A 19,212-nucleotide genomic window follows, 5' to 3' on the forward strand; every position below is an offset into this window, starting at 1 on the left:
GTCACTCATAGATCCTGCATACAGGCCAGACACAAATGTAATGGCACCATGTGGTGCCATGCCGATCATGGCCTTGAATGTAGCATGCGACTTGTATGTAGAAAACACCTCACTCTGCAGCAGGAGAGATGATGGAGTCTGGCAGAATACTTCAGTGCAGTCAAGCACCACTTGTGTGTCAGGGAAAGCTGAAAACTCTGGTGGAAGGTGAGCTTTGACAACTTCGCGTGGGATCCACAGACGTTTGCTTCCAAGCAGTTAGGTGGAGGAAGTGTGTCCAGGTGGAAATAATTCTACTGACTGTGGTGCGGTGAATGCCAAACCGTTCTGCCAGATCCCTCAGATGTAGGCCCACTGACAGGTGCATGAGGAACAGCAGCAGCTCATCTATGGGTGGAAGTTTCTGTGAAAACAAATAAGTGTTAGGCATACTGTAGATACTGTTATAGGGGAGACCGGGTACAGTTGTAACACATTTTCCTGGGGTTTGTTGTTGTGTGTGTGTGTGTGTGTGTGTGTGTGTGTGTGTGTGTGTGTGTGTGTGTGTGTGTGTGTGGTGTGTGGTGTGTGGTGTGTGGTGTGTGTGTGTTTTGTGAGTGATGTGATGCACTTGTTAAACGGTGGTATAGTGTGCAGCGTGCATAATTATTAATATACATCCATGCTTGTATGCTGCTTACCGTTGTTGATGGTTGAGAGGAATCCGAGCTGCTGGCAGAGGATGCTTTGGCGTTGGTGATCCGCACCATCTTGGTGTTGGCTGCAGGCTCCACCAATTTCCAAAAGGTGAGGAAATACTTGTATGTGGCAAATCTAAGAATGTAATATTGTTCATGTTAGACATAGTTTTGTTTCTTAAATTAGCTTCCCCAAATGAAAAGTGTTTATCAAACTAGTGGCCATAACAACATCCTGATAGCCTTATAAACAAACCTGGTGTAGAAACGAATGTCCTCGTCTGACCCTGCCAGGCGTTGTATCCCAAAACGAGATCTCAGTTGTAACACTTCCAGCTGGTGTTGGAGCTCCCTAACCTGGATTTTAAAGGCTTCATTCTCGTCGGCCACCTGATTTGCCATCACTGCCGTCGCTGGATTTACAGAGTATTCATGATCCGGCGGCGCAAGTGTTTCCACCTCGTACTCAGCTGTCAAGTCTGGGGTGGGACTCTCTGCCCTCGGCCGACGCTCCCAAACATTACGTCTTGGTGTAGGTAGCTCGTAGTTATTCCAAGCAAAGAGAACAGGTGTAGCTCCTTTCTTTACTCTGTTCAGTCCTCCAGCTGTGACCAATAAGTCTACTGGGCGAAAATGCCTACTACACACACGGGTATTTGTTGTGGGGATGAAATTGTCCCTACGAACCTTGATCAGCCACTGAGCCTTTACCTCAGCATCAATAGGAAATGAATGGAAACTTATCTCCCGATTATAACGGGAGTTATTTGTACAAAGGGGCACACAGCAATGTAGTGCCGACTTTCTTACCCGCTGGAAGGCCAATCGCTTATCTTTACCGCTCATCATCTATGCTATCTATCGCTATCTGTATGCTAACTGTATGCTATGTATCTTGCTATCTATCTATCTCTCTCTCTCTTTCTATCTATTTTTCTATCTATCTCTCTCTCTCTCTCTCTATCGTATGTATATCGCTACCTCCCCAAACAACTCCACACCGAAGACCGGAAGTACTCAGGCTCACACCCAGCCGCCGGAAGTTGATAGACGCCATCTTGTGCACCTAAAACTCACAGATTGATCAAGATTGCACCAAACCCATAAACTTCCATACATTTTACAAGAGGTCAAAGTGTTGTCTATTGTGGTGAACAACTGAACCAGTTTCACATGCACTCACCATGAAGCGTACTGCAGTGTGCAACTGTCATGTGATGAAGTATCATGTGGTGGTCCATTAAAGACACTTCACTGAGAAATGATGGTAACCAGCAGCTCACATGTCAGTTGTTAGTACAGTACAGCTTTACATCAGAGAAATAAGTTATTTTGTCTGGCTGTTTAACATCCTTTAATTTTAAATATATACATTATGGAAGGAGGGACTCCGGAGCTCTGCTTCCTTTTCTGGGGAAGCTCTGCAGCAGCAACAGGGCGCCAGCGCTTTTGGGTTAAAGTTGGCACCTGGAGAAGGACAGCAACACATGAGAAAAAGTCAGGTTCCAGTCAACATCATTAACTTTTATAATCTCAAAAGAGGAGCATTTACATCAGATACTTTGCAGAGGATTGCTTTGTCAAAATAAAAGGATCTTAAGGAGTGCACTGGAATAAAGACTTTTGGACTGAGGCTGCCGTCACTGATTAAAAACAAAATAATTCATCAGATATGTGACATCTTAACGGTACGTCCACACAGCAGCTTTAAAAAAATCTTACAACGCTTGCAACGCTTCTCTGCCTTTGAATGGGGATGACGTCACTTTGCCTCGCTTTTCGCCGAACTGCATTGTTGGGAAGCAAAGCGAAGATTTCCAGGATTTTCAGGATTCAAAAGTTGAGCAATGTTTAACTTTTGAAGCTGAGCTGGAAGCGTCAGCCAATCAAATCCCGTTTATGCAAATCTGCAATAATCAAATCCTCATATTCCAAACGAGAAATTACGGTAGCAAATAACACGGTTCTTTACGACCAGAACTATTTACCGGGATACACACCGGAGGAACCAGGCATGGAGGGAGGTGGCAGAGACAGTGGGTGAAACTGGTAGGTTTTCTGTTTGGGGATTTTATATCAAATTTACTTCGTTTAAACATTGCTAGCAAGCATAGACAGTATCTTTAGCCAGCATGGAATGTAGCATAAAATAGCACCATAGACATTAATCTCATACATGTTCATCATAGCCCTTCCCGCTGACACTTTACCTCTGCCACATCATAGACAATATGCACATGAATGCAAACGATGTCATACTCCTTTCTGCACATATTCTGAGTGGAGAAGAACCGGGGTTTTTTGCTTTGTATGTCGGGGGCGGGATATTCACGTGATTGGTTGTTGGTCGCGTTGCTCGCAAAAATCCCCAAGCTCTCAGACACGCCCAGCTCCAAGATTTTCAAGATTTTTTCAAAGCTGCTGTGTGGACGTACCGTAAGAATGATGTCATACAGTACAAATATCCTTCATCTTAAACAACAATACTTAAACTTATACTTACACCACGAAAAGGAGACTTAACAAAACATAAACTACATAATTTAAACCTTAAAGGGGACCTATCATGAAAAATGCACTTTTTGATGTCTTTTATAAATAAATGTCCCCAAATCTCTAACAACGGGGGCTACAACGGAGCTGATATAGATTTGCATCCAATCAGAAACTTTGCTGTCAGAAACAATGCCCAACGTTTTCTTTGGACGTAATATGGTCTTTGTTTACATTAGCAAGCATCGCTAACACTCAGAGCTAACCTGTACTGGAGAGAGTATAAAAAAAGCAGGAAATAAAAAAAGGAACTCACCTTGTGGTAAACCTGCCAGAGAGAAAGCATTTGAGCTCAATACTGTTTCAGAAATAATCCTGGATGTGGTTTGGAACATGATATGGCGTTTAATCACAGCAGCATTTAGCGGTATCTCGTAAAATTCTGAGCAGGCACAAGCTCCCCTTTTTGTTTCAAGCCAAGGACCCAAAATCAGCGCTTCTCTAACAGGGCTGAAATAGAGGGATATGAGGGATGTCTAAAATACATAATCTGTTTGGTATTATGAGCAAAACACATCATAGACATGTTTTTTTATATATTTGCATATATCTGAGAACCATAATATATGCCTAAAAATAGCATAAAGGAGACTTTTAAAACTACAAAACATAAACAACAAAACCATGAAAAAGTAGGAGAGCATGATCACATCTCCTTGTGCCTGTACATGCTCTCATGTTTCACGACTTCGATGCCACATATTGTTTATTCATAAGCTGCACTCAACAGGTGTCCGACTGACTGGGCGTGAAGGTTAGAGTATAATGGAAGAGCACAGGAGCTAAACTTTGAGCTTTCAAGCACAGGAGCCATAGACTGGTTTGGCTCTGTGGTTCATGTTACCAGTTGGCACTACAAGGTGCGAGAGTCCAAGAGTCACACACCTAGTAGAGGGTATGAGTTAACGTGTGTGTCAGATGATGAGGGGAGGGGCCAGGCCACACCCAGCAGGGAGAACAAACAGGTAAACAGGCGCTGCGCTGTTTCACTCCATCACTCCAACAACAAACTCACTAATGACCTCAACAACGTCCAGCACAGCGGAGATGGTTACACAGGGTAAACTTCAGATTGGTGTGGAGAATGTGGAAGGTAAATACTTTTTATGATCCATCAAAAAATGAGTCTGTGACTGTCATTACATGAGGATTAAAATGCCAGGGATAGCATATTGTGCTTTAGGGATCAAGGAGGGATGTCACTGTTTATCAGATAATCAGAGATGACACAATTATTTGGCACAAAACTAACTTCAATTCATTATAAAGCGTTTAATTAAGTTAAATTCCATTTCCCATTCTTATTCCAAGTCTTTGCTTGAATCGGTGTTTCTATATTTAGTCTTTTTGCACAAATTTGCCAAAAGTTGATGTTGAATGCAATTAAATTTTTTCGCATCTACTGTTTTTTCTTTTTAATTAATAAATTATTTATCAAGAACAATATAATCATGATACTATAGATTATTAAAATGACTGTTTGTTGCAGCCCTATACTGACTGAAAAACGTACCCTCAGACTTTGAATGAATATCCCATCTGTAACTAAAGCGTGTGAGCATTATCAGGATGGTACATCAAGTTCAGCAGCTTACCCTGTCACTCTGCTAGATGAGAATTAACATGACATCCCCTCAGATATTAATTACATTGTTAGTGAAAAATGAGAAGGGTGGAAATGACAACAATACATGAGGAACCAAGGTGCCATGACAACTATGCAAAACACTCTTCCTCTTCTACCTTTTTCTCTCTGTACAGATACAAACTCAGGAGGTTTGGGATGTTTCGGCTGGCTGTTGGTCCTCATATCCCTCCTCTTTGTTACAGCAACCTTCCCAATCACATTATTCATGTGTGTTAAGGTACAGCATATTCTCAGTAATGTACACTAGTTTAGAAAATGTCAGTTGTGTAAAAATTGTTGGTAGGTCAGAAATCCTAAAGCTAATGCTTAGTTGATGACACAAGTCTAGTAAATGTATAATTTCAGAATATCCCTCCTCCATTTTTGCATATCACAGTCACTGATGGCACCTAAATACATATACTAGCTAAGACAGGGTGACTGACCAACAGCATATTTAAAAAAAAAAAAAAAGAATCAAATGTGAAGATGGTATGTGTTACTGTAGCTCAGGAGAAATCATGATTTGATAAGATATCAATTCTACCTTTATGCCAATGGTTTTTCCCTTTTTTATGTTCTATATGGATGGCTGTGTTTCTAACATACAGATAGTGAAGGAGTACGAGCGAGCCGTCATTTTCCGACTCGGACGGATCACGGACAGGAAACCTAAAGGGCCAGGTTTGTCATTACATGAATACACAATATAGGCAACATTTTCTTAAAACATTCTTAAAAAGTAGTTACCTTGCTATGATCTAATATACTTGATCTACAATCTTTACAAACTGAGCAGGTCTTTATTTCCTTCCAGGTCTGTTCTTTGTTCTACCCTGCACTGATACTTTTGTGAAGGTTGATCTGAGAACAGTGTCTTTTGACATCCCCCCACAAGAGGTACGTTGTTTTGTTCCAGTCACGACCAAATGTGGGAATATCAGTTGTGTCTCTCCTGTATCACAGCTCCTCTCCATGATTAATGAAATCTGACTACCATCTTCCTGTGTGATCAACTTAGTAGCCGCATCATAACTACAGCTTTGCACCTCTCAGATCCTCACCAGAGACTCAGTGACAGTGTCCGTGGACGGTGTGGTGTACTTCCGCATACACTGCCCCATCTCCTCTGTGGCCAATGTGAGCAACGCACACTCATCCACACGGCTGCTGGCTCAGACCACCCTGAGGAATGTACTTGGGACCAAAAACCTGGCAGAACTGTTATCTGACAGAGAGGGCATATCCCTCAGTATGCAGGTGAGAAGTGAGGATTTTACATAGTCACTCTAAAAATATATCAAAGTAATGGTTGAAAGAAATGGAAAATAGTAATTTATGTTCTGGTGGCCCTATATAAAAGAGACAAAGTAGGCCATTTAAAGTATTTAAAAGAAATACCATTAATGAAATCATAAAACATACTTAAAAATTCACAGAATAGAATGTCATTAGGATATCAAAAATGTACAGTGGCATAAAGTATGTCTTAAAATATATATTTAAAAACTGCCTATATAGTAAGTCAGAAAAAGGTTACAATTTGCCTTAAAAAATGATAAAGTCAGAGGATATTATTTCATAAAACAGATTTTGAAATAACAGATACATTAAATACAAACAATCAGTACAATAGTATGTTATTAAAAAAAGTTGATAAAAAACATAATTAAAATAATTAAACAACTAATTTCTGGAGCTAGCAATATTTAGCAACGTGGGCCAAGTATTTATTATTCTTTATTCCTCTGCAGGAATCTCTGGATGATGCCACTGACCCGTGGGGCATTAAGGTGGAGCGAGTGGAGATCAAGGATGTGAAGCTGCCCCAGCAGCTGCAGAGAGCCATGGCAGCCGAGGCAGAAGCCAGTCGGGAGGCCAGGGCCAAGGTCAACAGGCGGAAGATTTATTTTCTAATTTTCCTCTAACCGTGAAATAGGATGGATGTTGATAGAAAACATTTGTAGAACTAATCTTGTCTGTCTGTGTTTCAGATCATTTCTGCAGAGGGAGAGATGAACGCTTCCAGGGCTCTGAAAGAAGCCTCCCTGATAATCGCTGAGTCACCCTCTGGTCTCCAGCTGCGATACCTGCAGACCCTCAACACCATCGCAGCGGAGAGGAACTCCACCATCATCTTCCCTGTGCCCATAGATATGCTGCAGAACTTCATGAAGAAGTAATATTTATATAATTACTCTAGTTATTTTGACTGTTATAAGCTTTAGTGGTATCTCTTTCAGATACTGTACACTTCGTTATTACTTCCTATTGAAATGTTCCCTTTAAGATTGGCAAAATATAGAAAAGAACGTCATGCAATCAAAGATGTATCCACACTGGAAATAACTTTTGAACAAATTATGTTTTTATCGTGATTTAATACTTAAATACAAAGTGCAACATATACTGTACAGTGTAGACATACATTTCTCATCACTAACCACAATATTTTAACCAGCTAAGCTACAGTTGCGGTTCTGAAGGAGGTCAAATAAATAAATAAATAAATAAAACAGAAGCACAAGAAAAGTAAAACAAAGAACAATGCACGATGACCTTATAAAGACATGCTTTCATATAAACCAGAGCCTCAGTTTCTGATATACTGAATACAATGTTAACCGTAAACAATCAACAGAAGTAACCACATCCACGTGAAACACCAACTTTTCTGATATTGGATGTAAACTGTAAACAAAACCTCATATCTAGTGTCAAACAAACATTCAGTAAATGAGTAAAAGGTCATGTCCACGGGACACAGAGGCGATCAGTGCAATCGGAGAACCTGATGGAGAGGAAGGCCATTTCCACTCCACAGAACACAGTAAAGTTAAATCCATATATCTGCCTTGCTGCTCATACATAACACAACTCACCTGCAAACATACTGTATCACCGCTTGATCATATTTCCACATGTTGGGGCCGAGGGGATCTGATTTTTGTAGTATATTATAGTATTAAAGCAACATTTCTTCAATGTATTTGTACATATTTGCTGATTGCACTTTCTATAACATATTTATACATATTCTGTACATTCAAATCATATCATTCAATGGACTTCCTGCAAAACAGACATTTGAGCTGGGTGATTATGTAAACATGAGCAAAAATAAAAATGGGATTAATACCAACAGAAAAAGATATGGCAGTTTCTTCCCTTTGCTGACTAATTATTCTCCACAATACCTGAGATTATAATCTAAAATAATAAATGAGGTAACCGTTTGCAGTTTTCGAAGATTGTTCTAACTACTTTAGTTTGCTCATTACATAAATGTTGGTTTTTACCTCTCAATAGGGTTTTTGCCAATTTCGAAGGTTTCAAAAATAGAAATATTGTATAAATTAGATTTTCACCTTATACAGTATTTGTTTGCAAAAAAGTGTACAGCAACAGATACAGCAACAATTCAAAAGACAAATAAAAATAACTACAAATTCAACATAATGAACATATTGGATATATGTGTTCAGGTCAATACTGTACATTTTGACAGCCATCAATTATAGACCACAATGCAAGGAATGCTGTGCTTAATGGTTTCCTTTTTGGTGGTATCTGCAGATCCTGCACTTGTGTGGGAAATCATTTTCTTTTCTTAACCTAACTGAAGCCAATCTCACATTCAAAAAAATGTGTATAACACCATGATATATTTTCTGTGTTCATATGAATAAATCCTTTTGAGTTTTATTAAGAATAAGAGGTTACTTGTGTTGCCGTCTACACACTTCCTGCCATATTGTCACACTCTAGGTAACCTTAAAAAAAAATGCATAAGTGAAAGACAGAACATACTTTAGAGAGAGCAATACATGTACACGCTTCTACAAACTTATAGTCAATAGTATAGTTGGCAGTTAAATGGATTTATGAGTTGTAATCATACATTTCAGGGTCATCACTGATATCTAGTTTCTAGGAGAGAGAGATAAGGTAGGATTGGTAGTCATTCATACACTCCTGATATATGAAATATTTCAGAATGAAAATGTTAACATACCCCAGAGAAGAATCCGCACTTTGAGAGTAACCAGGTAGTTCTGTGATTTTACTCAAAGTATTGCCTGTGCCTAGATAGAAGTTGCTGGTGGGAGAGAATGGACGGAGAAGACGCTTCTTGTGTTTGTCCTTGCACTTGTGATGTTGGAAATGTCTTGTTCATCCATCATCCTGAGCGCTGGATGAGAAGGTGGTGATGTAGATGGAAATGAGGCACGGTATTTTGAGCCTGCTCTCCGAAGTCTAGAATGACTCAAATCCCCTTCAGTCCCACAGCACGTCTGTTCAGTCATTTGGGATAGAGAAAGAGGATTCCCTCCTGATCGTTTATACAATTCTTTAGGTCAGAGTTTAAAAGTCCTCGGGGTTGACTTTGGAAATGCACCACACGTTCCACCATGTCCGTCCATCAACATACTGGTAAATCCTTTAAACATTCAAGAAGAGTTTTTAAAAAATCATGGTTTCCGATGCCAGAAACAAGAAAGAGTTTGATACGATAGCCTCCCTGGAGGGTGTCATTGATGGTAGGAGTGAGGGCGGGCCGGAGAGCCTGGTCCAGAGAGGGGGCGATGGAGGGGGGAGGCGCTGGGGGACATGTGAGGGCTCAGTTCGCCTGTCTGAAGACGCCACAGCAGCTCCTCGTTGTTGCGACTCAGACGTTTCTTCTCCTTGCTCTCCTTCTCCACGTTCACCTGCAGGTGAGCATTATCCTCAGAGAGTTGCCTGAGGAAGAAAAGCGGTAGGAAAAGGTCAAAATACAAGTGACTAGCAATGCAATCGTTTCAAATGCAGGAGTCAGAACTTTCCAACTGCAAGGTCACAGCTTTTACAGTTTTTCCCACCGCTGTGTTTGTCTAAAAAGGTTCTCTCTATGTGCACAGACTGTATAACCCTTGAGCACTATATTGTACTATACATATTTCTAAGTAATATTTGGAGAAGATCAACAGTTTTTATGACAAGATGCTGAATTTTGGCAGCAGAATTAAAGATCTCTGTAACTACTTTTTAAATTGTATTAATGTGCCATCTTAAGTCCACCTACATTCACTTCTACAGGTTAGAACTAGTTTTAAACATGTGTGGGAATTAACTAGGTACATTCACTCAAGTACTGTACTTAAGTACAATTTTGAGATACCTTTAATTTACTTGAGTATTTCCATTTTATGCTATTTTGTACTTTTACTCCACTACAACTCAGAGGTAAATCTTTTACTTTTACTCCACTACATTTATTGTGTACCTTTAGTTACTTCTCGGATTTGGATTAATAATGGGAAATATATTCAACACTTTAAAAAGACTTTAGTTACACCTGGAGAAAATTCACAAGCTACCCTGCACTATACAAAGTAAAAGAAACGGCACCTTTACCAGCTTTGATACACACATTAATGCATCAATAATTATAATCAAAAGACGAAATATAAACTATTCTGGAATGCAAAAATCTGCATAATGAGTATTTTTACTTTGGGTACCTTAACTGTATTTTGTTAATACTTTTGTATTTTTACTTGAGTTACATTTTGATTGCAGGACTTTTGCTTATAACAGAGTATCCCTACACTCTGGTACTTCTACTTTACTCAAGTACAAGATCTGAGTTCTTCTTCCACCTCTGGTTTTAAATGTGCACTGGCATGCTTATCTGACCTGGACACAGCAAGGTTATTGTCAATTCTCTCCTTCAGGTCCTCGTTCTGCTGCTGTAACACTTGTACTCTCTCCTCCAAGTACACATTCTTTTCAGCCTGCTCGAAAACACAGGAGAAAGATGCACCACATTAAATTCTTTAAATGAGGTATGACATTATATTTCAGGTGTAACATGATGAAATGATAATTCGAGACAGAGACATTTATATTTGGGTTTATAGTAGACTAAAAGCCTATATTAGCAAAAAATCTTTATATTTTATAGTAGGCCATACAATGTCATAGTGTAGTATGCCATAAAGAAAGTTACAAGTATTTTATGTCATTCAATGTTTTATAAAATGTTGTCATACAAAGTCATTGTATAGTATACCATTACATGTCTTTAAATATGGTATACGGTATATAGTATAGTATGTCATACATAAAAAAAAGTCATAGCAGAGTATGTCATGAAGATGTTTTCCGTCATTTGATATCGTTATCTTAAACAAAATTTGATGTGTTATTCATAATTGCGGCTGAAACAAACAGAAGCTAGACATCAAATTTGAAGCCTACTATTTTCTCCAGTTCTGAGATCTTTTGTTCCTGTTGATGGATTTGTTGATTCTTCATCTCCAGCACTTCTTTCAGACTCTTCAGGTCCTCATCAATGTGTTTATACGGGGCCAACGCATCCTGACAACAGCAGACAACATGAGTCAAAACCAATACCAGTCTTAAAAACCATTTCACAACTCCAGCAGCTCTTATTCAGCAAATGTGCTCAAAGCAGTCAGCACATGGCCCTGTACTGTTTCATGCAGCGGTTACCAATATCTGCTCATCGGTGCTCTTGCGTAGAGCTTCTTCAAAGCGCTTAGCTCGATCTCTCAGGCTGCGATTCTGAAACGTCAGCGTGTCCACCTGATCCTGGTGACCAGACAAAAATTAAAAGGTTAGTTACTGTAAATAATGTATTTTCCCAAACGTTTTTTTTTAGGGAGGACTGTTTACCTGCAGTGACAGTCTGATCTTTTGAAAGTCTTCTTCTAGAGATTTGGTCTGCTGTTCATGGGCCATCTTCAGATCTGATTTAAGTAAAAAATATGATATTATTTCTTTCAGCAGTGTGATTCAGTAGAGGAGATCAACAGGGTTAAAACGTGGCGCTTACTCTTCACAGTCCTGGCATGCTCCTCCTGCAGAGTGGCAAGAGTGTCGTCGTGAGCCGTCTCCATCTCCATCAAGGAAGCCTCATGATCTTCACTCATCTCCTCAATCTAGAGTAGGCAAATGAGGAATTATCTTATTTTGGAGATTAGGTTTTCACTTCACATTTAGACACTAGTGTCCATCTGATATCCAGTCTTTATCTAAGCACAACACCTGCTCTCGCTGTTTTCTCCGCAGCTCCTGGAGCTCGGCCCTCTGATTGGCCTGCAGGCTCTGGGCCTCGGCCTGGTGCTGCGCCTTCAGCCGCTCCTCCAGCACTCCCAGCTCCTTCTGCTGCTGAGCCCGCAATCCCTGCAGCTCAGATTTGAAGCGGCGCTCCAGTTTCTCCTTCTCCTGATGCAGTTGCTCCCAGTGTGCAACACTGAAAGCTGGAAAACAACATAGAGCTTCAGTTCGTTTCACCAGATCCAAGTTCAGATCACAAGTGACAAGAATATAAAATAGGTTAGAGTTGTAAAATGTGTAATTTATTTATTTTGTGTTATTCCTCCAAATGTTTTCTCTTTTTGCCCATTTTTGAAAAATGTTGGTAAAAAAATTCAATTAAAATCCTGTAGCATTCAGAGTTTGTTTAACGTTTGATATGAAGCAATGATAACAGGGCTATATTTCACACTTTATGGAGTTATGGTTAGCCTTCCATCAGCAGAGCTAATTCCTCCCTTCCCTGTGTTATACTGTATAACACGTCATGCAGAGAGCAGTGAGTGAGTCATTGCTTTGCTCCTCCCTGCGCTGCCATATCTGTCATGCTATATCCCACTTACCCACTTCATCCCGGATTCTGGCGAGCTCCAGGGACAGTTCCCTCTCCTTCACAACGGCACTCTCACTCTGAAACACATAAAGTATTGAACATCTCAGAACTGTATGAATAAATGTACAAACACCTAGTTACACTGTAAGCCTGACAGCTTAAAATGTATGTAACATAATTAACAAGAATGTTTTGGTTGATTATAATTAGTTACCAGGTTTGTGGTACTAGTTAATTGTATTCCAATATACTGAGAGGTGTGTAGTATTTTGTTGAAGGGAACACTGCTGGACACAGAGCCACTGTGCTACACTTTAAATAATCCAGCATGAAGAAAAGAGAGAGTGTGAGATACGGTATTTGGAACCCAATATGTAAGCAGGAACATGTGCAGCAAACAGGACTAAAGGTCACATACAGCTCCGGTCTACTGTACTTTTGATAAGATTTAGATAATTAACAATGTTGTGCTGCCTGGTGCTCGCAAATCATAATTGAGCAAGACCCATGAGCAATGATAGCAACATGGTTTGTATTATTTATGTGTATAATGAGACCTGCATGCAAATTACCTTCTCTGAAACACCACAATTTGACATCAGTGTATCATCTGGACAGTTAAGGGTCTCATAATTCAAGGCAAGTTAGGATTGTTAAAAGTTGGGTTGTTTAAGGTACTTTTCCATAGTAAGTGTATTAAATACAGTAGATGACAGTTGGCATGTTAGAAGAAGCAGACAGTAGGAGCAGGGAAGCAATGCACTACTGTGGAAGTCACCAGAAAGAAAGCCTAGCAGCCGGAACACGGTTGCTGCTCTACTGCTGCCTCAATTGGTTATTTTCTTTGTGTTATTCTGTGAATTTGGTGTTTTAAAGAGTTACTTCAGATTCATCAATGTCACACAATAACACACACACAAATGGATTGATGGATCGTGGACGTTTAGTATTCTTTGAAGGAATATTACTATTTTGTATCATGGCTTCTGTTCCCTGTCAGATATGACTTTCAAACGTATAAAGCAATGAAAATATTCTAAATATAGCTTATGCCTAGTGTACTATACTGCTGCCTCCATTGCACAGCAGTATGTTGTTTTGAGACCGTACTTTGATTTGTGGGGCGTGCCGATCGTAATCTTGTGGTACTGACTCTGTAAAAAGTACTTCATACAACCCCACTTCAAAACATACAAACTATCCCCCTGTGCTTACAATACATGCTTTATGGTAGCCTGTAGGAGTCAACTATAACATTGTTGAAAAATTATACTCTGAAATAAACCATTATACATGATTTGCACCTCACAGGTGTACACTGTGGACTCATAATATGTGAGACCCTCAAAGCACCTATTACTCACAGAGGAAGACACACCATACACTGAATGGCTATTGATCTTTTAAGTTATGCACTGTTGCTCAGTGACAGCATACGAGAAACAAAGAAAGAGAGACACAGAGAGCAGAGGGTAAAATATGTATGAGAGACTGCACAATATGTCTCTGCAGTAATGATGTCATCCTTTAAGAGGTTTTACTTGGAGCATACAATCATCAGGGAGAAAATGCCATGACCTCATGAGGGATGAAGGATGGCCAGTACGTTTTTTTCCATGTATTACTCCTCAGCTCCACCTTTGCTCCTACCCACCATTCCCTCTGTCTGCAACGCCCCTCCAATTTAGTTCTCCAGGGAGTTGTGTGACATGAATTCTAATTTTCCCATCTGATATTCAGCCCTCAAAGAGGTACCTAAATAAATGATCAGGGCTGCAACAGATTATTGTTACATTATCGATCATCTTGTTGATTATTTGTATGGTTCCCGATCCATTGTTAGGTTAGCTAATGTTCTAGCTAATGTTTCTTTGATTCATCACAAATTATAAATGGCTTGTCACTAGTGATGTTTATCTTTTTATGTCTATTGTCTAGAGATTTGAGTGTCACTTTCTGGAAAGCAATAAACATGGCTTTTTATTCTAACGGTGCTCATTTTCCATGAGACACTGTCATGAGTTAATTAATACATCAATCCAGTTTTAGTGGAACCATAAAAAGCATCCCAAAAGTGCATTTGCTTTTTTGTTTGGACTTAACAAAATTCAGGCTCCATTGAACAAACAGGAAAATAAAGCTACATCATTATTCTAAAAAGAGAACCTGAAAGATGATTTCCTGTAGAGGATACATTCAGCAACTTCAGGTAAACATGTCACTTAGACATCGAGAGGAGGAGCACTCCTATACATTCAATAACATGTAATCACCCAGACTACTCCAGCACATACAGTTAAGACACAATGTACACGGCGAAATAGCAAACAAGTGTAAGGTTAGGTTATAGCAAAGCATTAATAACATGTTATGTAATGCCTCAAACTCTGAGGGAAAAGATAGAGGGACAGTGCGACACACAAGCCTGCTTTGACTCAGCATAATCATGCACAGCTTTACTCTCTGTTCTCCAGCTCTGTCTCTAGGTAACAACTGAATGTAACAGACAGGCGCACTCAGACCCCCCCCCCCCCCCCCTCACTAAACACACATGCGCACAACCACACATATAGAAAGGAATCCTCGGTGCTGAGACTAGCCTGCTGCCTGCAGAAGATGTACTGCCTTTACCGTTCGGTCCAGGAAGCACAGAGCCTACAGCAGCAATGGGCCATTCCAGGCTAGCAGGCAGCAGCATCCCTGAGCCCAGTGAGGAGGAGGCAGCAGTGGCGGATGCAAGTGCCAGAAAGATACAGAAAGAGAAACATAGGGGGAGGTAACCAGGCAAGGGATGGGGAGGGGAGGAGAGAAGGGAAGACCGAAGCCTCACCTCGTGTCCTGGTTTGCGACCGGCGTTTATCCCTGCTGGAACAAAGACTGCCAGCCCTGCCCAGATCTGCCTGCCCTCCCCTCAAACCCCCACCAACACGCCCAGAATTACATTCACTCGCATGGCAGCGAGCAACACACACACATGCACAGGCTTTTGCATGTTTGAGAAAAAAATAAAAAGAGTGGAGCCGGAGAAGCAGGGGGAGGGAGATGATCAATAAGTGACCAATTATCTGCTCTGTTACTCAGCTTGGAGAACACAGCTTCACGCAGACATTTTGATACATACAGAAAACACGCTGAATGAATATCAAAGTACTCTAGAAAGCACAGACTGAAGCAAAGTGTAGCTTTGGATGAAATGTTTTTGTTGCAACAAGAACACTTCCATTGTATTGGCAATATATCAATACTATAATGATAGTGTGATATGAGACTTAATGTTGTCTTACATTTCGGATATCGTTATGGCACATAGCGTCTCTGAAAAGCTGCATTACAGTAAAGTGATGTAATACAATGAATTGTACATACTGTCCTAGCTGTTATATCATTTGCTTTTAACCACTTAGTCATTTAATCCACATAAATACAATTAAAATGGTTTTGTGTTAGTATTTTGTGAAAGCAAAGGATGTTGAGGTATTTGATGTGTTGTGTTATACCCAGCCCTATAGAGTATAAAGCTATTTATATGGTATTCTATTTCTCTTACACACTGAACCTTCTAAAGCCTCATCAATATGTTATCACTGCTTGTAAAAATCTAAAAATCCTGAACAGAGTCAACCAGTACTGATAAACAGTGGTGCTGGATGACAGGCTACAGGAAGACATTGAACAAATTGGAAGACATTGGTCAGTATTTAATGTCAATACATCTAAAAGACCGTCTACACTGCCCATTAATCATTATAAGAGATTCAAAATCCAATTAAAGGAACATTTTAAAGGGGAGCCTAGCTGTCTTCTCCCCTCCGACCTTAGAGTACTCTTTCCATTAGACAATCACTCTCAGTCATAGCACCGCGAGGCACAGGCTGGCAGCTCTAATCTCATATATCATCTCCTACTGTAGAGCAGAACCTGTGGGTGGTGCTGGGAAATGGAGGCAGAGAACCAGGAAAGGGCAATAAACAAGAGCTTCATCCATACTCTAGATGCACAACACACACCAACAACAGAGATCATCTTATACAACAGCAAAATACGCTTGAGACGTACCAATTCAGATATTTAAAGTGGATGACAAATGTGTTTGTATCCCATTCGCTCGACAATTCAGCAGTTTACAGCTCTATTGAATACATTCTAATTTGCTCAATGAAGTTATAAAAAGCCATTGTACATCAAACATAATTTCCCTTTGAATGAAATGGAAAAAAACATTTGTATTTCCCCTCATCTTCCTCACACATTTTACTGACACATCCTTCTGCTTTGTAGGTATTCCCAACGTATTCAAAGTGACAGGCTATGTGAACAAAGTAAAGCTGACATCAAAAGCTAGATGCTTCAGGTGTAGTTGGTGCGTAGTGCTTTGTAGTTGCATTCTGACGCTTGCAACACATTTCCCTTCCTACACTGGACAGTGTGTAATAGCCCGGAACATGTCTGCAACAGCAGGATTAACTAGCATTCACATTTTTGATATAGACAAAAGATCAAATATAAATACAGGATTCTGCATGACATTGCATGACATTTGTCTACCCTCTGTAAATAAGACATTCCTTTATTCTTTATTCTAGAAGCTGAAGTCAACCCCTATTACTGTTATTCCTTGTGAATCATGCATGTCAAATTCAACTAATCAAGTTATGCCTTTGTTCCACAAAAATGTAAATGCAAACAAGGGCTGTTTTGACCTTGGCTAATTACAAAATAATTGATATTAAATATCTTTAAATCTCTCAAAATGCATCCCTTCTGAACCTCCAACTTTCTAATCTTGGAATTGATCAAATTCATGACACATTAATGAGTTCATTTATCAGAAATGAAAGCCATGGTATACTGGGATTCATACGTTATAGCCCTGTGAATGAATGACTTGTCATAGCTTCCTTAAACAGAGCTAAGAACGAAGGGGACTTGCTGTTTTTAATTTAGGATTCATTCAGATTTGGACTTTAAAACATTTAATGGGGCTCTCAAAGTGATGGCAAGACCAATATTGCTCGCAGGTCAACCCGTTGGAGGTCACAGAGCTCTGCTGTAGCCTACCTTTATACAGAAATGCTGGGTCGTGATGCTGAAAACGTCCAGACACAGAGAGGCTTTCTTTAGCTGGGCCTGAAGGCTCTGAACCTGCAGGTCCTGCTGCTCACAGCGCTCCCTCAGCTGCTGGATCAGAACCCGGTCCATCTCCTGGGCCCGCTCAGTCCGAACAGCGCCGTGAACTGCTGACGTCCGCCCCTGAGCTAAAAAAACAAAGAGCAGGAGGAAAAAAACAATATGATGAAATATTTTCACTCATAACAAACTTCATGAAATACAGACACAATAACCAAGTATACCATATGTATTTTATTAGAACTAATCAACAATTTCTTCTTAAATAATGAACAAGCAAATAAAGATCGAGAGTGAAAATGACAGACATTACAATAAGTCATGTAAAGGCCAATTATTAGCTAGTTTCATTCAGAGTGTTGTGTTCTTGTCTCAGTTTTATATCACATTCAATTGAAATATTGTGTTTTGTTTTGACTAATGACTTTCTTTGAAACAATACTCCACCTCTTATTTTTTGCACCTTTAGTAAATAATTAATAGACAAAAACAACATTAACATTGATCAATATCCAATAGCAATACTAAAAAGCAGATTTATACTGCAGATACTATTAGCAGTTGGTATACTCTCGTAGCTGTAGAAATAAAGCACTGATTGGTTGGAGCCACAGTGGTTTATATCCTCCCACCTGGTGGAAAATTGTCTTTCTGTTACTCAAGTAATTTCACGGCCAATCAATGAGCTGCAGTTTCCTCCTCATATCTTAACAATCATAGTGGGAAAACACGAGTGCATCATGTGAGCAGTAGAGAAATTGAACTGTAACTCTACCCAGCTGATAATCTGTCTGTGTGCTCTCGGGGAAAAGGACAAATGCTGACTTGTTGTGGTAATCTGACCCAGCAGGGTTTTCTACTGAAAGAGCCATCCCAGCATTACTGCTCCTGTAGCTTGTTGCTATGACAACAGCAGGCTGCCATGGGTCTTGTAATGAAGCGTTGAGAGAGAGAGAGTGAGTGACTGTACAATTTAAAGGTACAGTAGCAACTGATGGTGCTGCATTATTGCGACTGCTGCTTTACTCCCGATGTAGCACTCAAGAAAAAAACTAAACATACCATATCAGATACATACTGGATGAGCATACAATTTGTATTCACATTAACATTAATTATTGTAAGACTCACCAGGGGACTGTGGCTTTGAAGAAACCACAGCAAATCTTTTAGGAGAGGAGTTTGGTGCAGCCTCCATGTCCTTCTGCATCTCTCTCCTAGAGGCTGTGCAGTAAAGAGACAGGTTCATATGTTATATCATATATTTGAAACAGGAGAAATACACTTGTTTTCTCTCATAAAGATTTAGATCGATTATTTGTCACATGAGTTACAGTTGAGGTATTTAAAGGCATCATTATAGTATTTTCTATTTCATGAACACCCTTTCATAAGACGCCGTAGACATTTTGTTCTTATCTCACATTTAAGATAACATGCAAAACATGAAGGTTTATAAATGGTTTCCTATGTCTACGATTATTTGTTGCACCTTTTCAAAGAAGATTAAATTAGGTTCCATTTGACCTGCTACAGAAATTCAAATGTTGCTTAAAATGAAAGGGCCACACATA

The 19,212-nt window shown here is 39.8% G+C and overlaps 2 protein-coding genes across 3 annotated transcripts in view; one reads left to right on the plus strand and one right to left on the minus strand.

Annotated features, from left to right (window-relative positions):
- Positions 1 to 4,200: 4,200 nt before the first annotated feature.
- stoml3a (stomatin (EPB72)-like 3a) lies at positions 4,201 to 8,236 on the plus strand. Its single transcript, XM_079679317.1, has 7 exons — positions 4,201 to 4,323; positions 4,992 to 5,095; positions 5,469 to 5,541; positions 5,675 to 5,757; positions 5,914 to 6,117; positions 6,612 to 6,746; positions 6,852 to 8,236. The coding sequence occupies exons 1-7, from the start codon at positions 4,248 to 4,250 to the stop codon at positions 7,038 to 7,040; spliced, it is 864 nt and encodes a 287-aa protein (XP_079535443.1). The 5' UTR covers positions 4,201 to 4,247; the 3' UTR covers positions 7,041 to 8,236.
- mtus2b (microtubule associated tumor suppressor candidate 2b) overlaps positions 7,219 to 19,212 on the minus strand; it is a 31,022-nt gene continuing 19,028 nt past the window's right edge. Inside the window, exons 6-15 of one of the 2 annotated variants that reach the window (XM_079679316.1) lie at positions 18,770 to 18,862; positions 17,570 to 17,766; positions 12,522 to 12,588; positions 11,908 to 12,122; positions 11,696 to 11,801; positions 11,536 to 11,609; positions 11,353 to 11,451; positions 11,098 to 11,217; positions 10,534 to 10,631; positions 7,219 to 9,597 (exon numbers count right to left, since the gene is read on the minus strand). In XM_079679316.1, the coding sequence (XP_079535442.1) occupies positions 9,390 to 9,597; positions 10,534 to 10,631; positions 11,098 to 11,217; positions 11,353 to 11,451; positions 11,536 to 11,609; positions 11,696 to 11,801; positions 11,908 to 12,122; positions 12,522 to 12,588; positions 17,570 to 17,766; positions 18,770 to 18,862 (1,277 nt within the window). In that variant the 3' untranslated portion in view covers positions 7,219 to 9,389. Of the gene's footprint in view, positions 9,598 to 10,533; positions 10,635 to 11,097; positions 11,218 to 11,352; positions 11,452 to 11,535; positions 11,610 to 11,695; positions 11,802 to 11,907; positions 12,123 to 12,521; positions 12,589 to 17,569; positions 17,767 to 18,769; positions 18,863 to 19,212 lie in introns of both variants that reach the window. The other variant, XM_079679315.1, reaches the window with a different exon arrangement.

This window comes from Notothenia rossii (genome assembly GCF_949606895.1).
Source record: "Notothenia rossii genome assembly, chromosome: 4".
NCBI lineage: Eukaryota > Metazoa > Chordata > Actinopteri > Perciformes > Nototheniidae > Notothenia > Notothenia rossii.